Raw genomic sequence first — 2,196 nt, forward strand, 5'->3', positions numbered from 1 at the left:
TTTGAGACTTTAGTCTTTGCAACTTTAGGGATCTTATCTATGCACGAACTGCTTGTAACACTCCAAAGAGAAAGGAAAACTTGAAATTGCATCATATGACCCCTTTAAGCTAGCACATCCAAAAATCTGTGTTTAAATCATGTTCTTGTCTTACCCCAAGTCACCCTGGTAAACCTACAGTATTTAATTGTATATTTAGAGCTGTCCTTTCATTTGACTCTATATCACTTGCAATTTCATGTTTTAGCCACAGGTGTCGAAAGAGGGCCCAGATTTTTGTATTGCATTTTAATGCATTATCTCTTACACTGTTGAAAATTCTTCCTTCTCCTTGTAACTGTGATTTTGTATTTGTAAGGGTGTTGTTTTTTTTCCCGTCCCACCCTCATTGTTTAAATAAGTCATCAAGCATGGTGCAAGAGGTGTGTGGTCACCATGGAAATGAGCCCAGAACATGCTGTACTGCTCCTTTTCATTTAAGAGTCCGAAAAACACACCTGTAGATGATCTACAGGAGGTCCAGAGTACGCAGCAGGGGTAAGCTTTAGTGAGGAGGCTAACTTTTGGAGCAGCATGTTCTCAACAGCTTAGATCATGTTCTCTATTGATATTCATCCTGGTCAGCTTGTCCTGCATACACACCATTGGAAAACACCGTAGTTACTTCATAGGATATTTTTAGAATAGAATCTTCAATAAATGGAAAATCCAAGCAGGCCCAGTGGAATTTGCTTAGTACAGTGTCTGAATCTTTCCCACATTATTATTTACAGGCCATTACTAAAGTATTACAGCTCAACTAAATATATAGGCTGCATTTGTTTGATCGAAAATAGTGAAAACAGAAATATCCTAAAAAATGGTTTTCTAGTGATATCAGAACTCCAACTGTTTGCATCACTCCGCTTGCGGTATTTCTCACGGCGAGTGTCATGGCGGATGCCCAAATACATTCGAATTTTTGAAATAATACTGTGTTTGTGCCATGGAATGTAGTTTTGAGAGTTTTTAGGTGAGAATGTACTTGTTTAGACTTCAAATATGCAGTTTGTTAATAAAGAAAATATCTGTTTGAAAATTTGCTTCAACGTTTTCGGAGATGTGAGCTCCAGGGTGTCAGTGGCTGTTTAGCACTCATGAACCCGCCGAGAGCAACCTTACCTCGGTCTCTATAGTGGTTAAACATGAGATATAATTCGCTATGGGTAAATCTAATGGGCAGTCTTTGGCCCCATGCACTGCATTGTGCAAACTGTAACTGTTGTAGGGCTGTTTTTCAGGGATTGCCAAGACATTTTGGACAATCAAGTCAAGTCGAGCTTTATTGTCATTCCACTACATGTGTGGACATACAGTGGAACATACAACACTAGACGTAAGAACAATTTTTAGACCTACATAGCTAACTTTCTGAAGCAGTAGTCTAACTATACATATACTATAAATAGTTGACTATACATACACATAACCTAAGACAGACTATACAAGTACTTTACATAATAACTGTACATGATATTGTGCAGAAGAGGTATTTAAGGTTAAGAAGTAGTGCAATGTGATTTGTGGTGCATTCACAAGTAAACATTTGCATTGAACAATGCTATGCTTCCATCTTTGTGAGAACAGTTTGGGGAAGGCCCTTTTCTATTCCAGCTAGCTGTGCCCCAGTAAACAAAGCAAGGTCCATAAAGACATTGTTGGTGAGTTTGGTGTGGAAGAACTTGACTGGCCCGCACAGAGCCCTGACCTCAACCCCATCGAACATGTTTGGGATGAACTGGTGTAGGGTTGTGACGGTGAGGAAATTTTCCCACCGGTTAATCGACGTGTGACAACACCGGGAATACCGGTATCACCATGGGGGCGAGGGCGGGGGCGTTCCCTCTTTTCCTCGCTTTCCTTCTCTTTTAAATAGCTTGTAAAAGCTGCGTGCGCATTTTACTTTCACTTTCAAATAGCGGCAATTCGGCGTAAAGCAATTGTTCGTTTTTAGTTCCTTTGAATTTCCCCTTTTCCTCGTTTTCCTTCGCTTTTAAATAGCTTAAATGCGCCGTGCACATTTTACTTTCACTTTCGAATTAGCGGCAGTTCGGCGTCAGCAACAATTCAATATAGTAAAGAACAAAAGGTATAAGAGTATAATAATCAATCTAACATAACACTAAGCCAAACACCAAAAAAAACAACTACATATGT

The 2,196-nt window shown here is 39.5% G+C and overlaps 1 protein-coding gene across 1 annotated transcript in view; it reads left to right on the forward strand.

Annotated features, from left to right (window-relative positions):
* Window positions 1-2,196, forward strand: part of LOC107686324 (inositol 1,4,5-trisphosphate receptor type 2-like) — a 91,296-nt gene that overhangs the window by 43,055 nt on the left and 46,045 nt on the right. Inside the window, exon 39 of the mRNA XM_016483291.1 lies at window positions 1,281-1,375. Within this exon, the coding sequence (XP_016338777.1) occupies window positions 1,281-1,375 (95 nt within the window). The remainder of the gene's footprint in view (window positions 1-1,280; window positions 1,376-2,196) is intronic.

This window comes from Sinocyclocheilus anshuiensis, unplaced genomic scaffold (genome assembly GCF_001515605.1).
Source record: "Sinocyclocheilus anshuiensis isolate Anshui unplaced genomic scaffold, SAMN03320099.WGS_v1.1 scaffold481, whole genome shotgun sequence".
NCBI classification, from domain to species: domain Eukaryota; kingdom Metazoa; phylum Chordata; class Actinopteri; order Cypriniformes; family Cyprinidae; genus Sinocyclocheilus; species Sinocyclocheilus anshuiensis.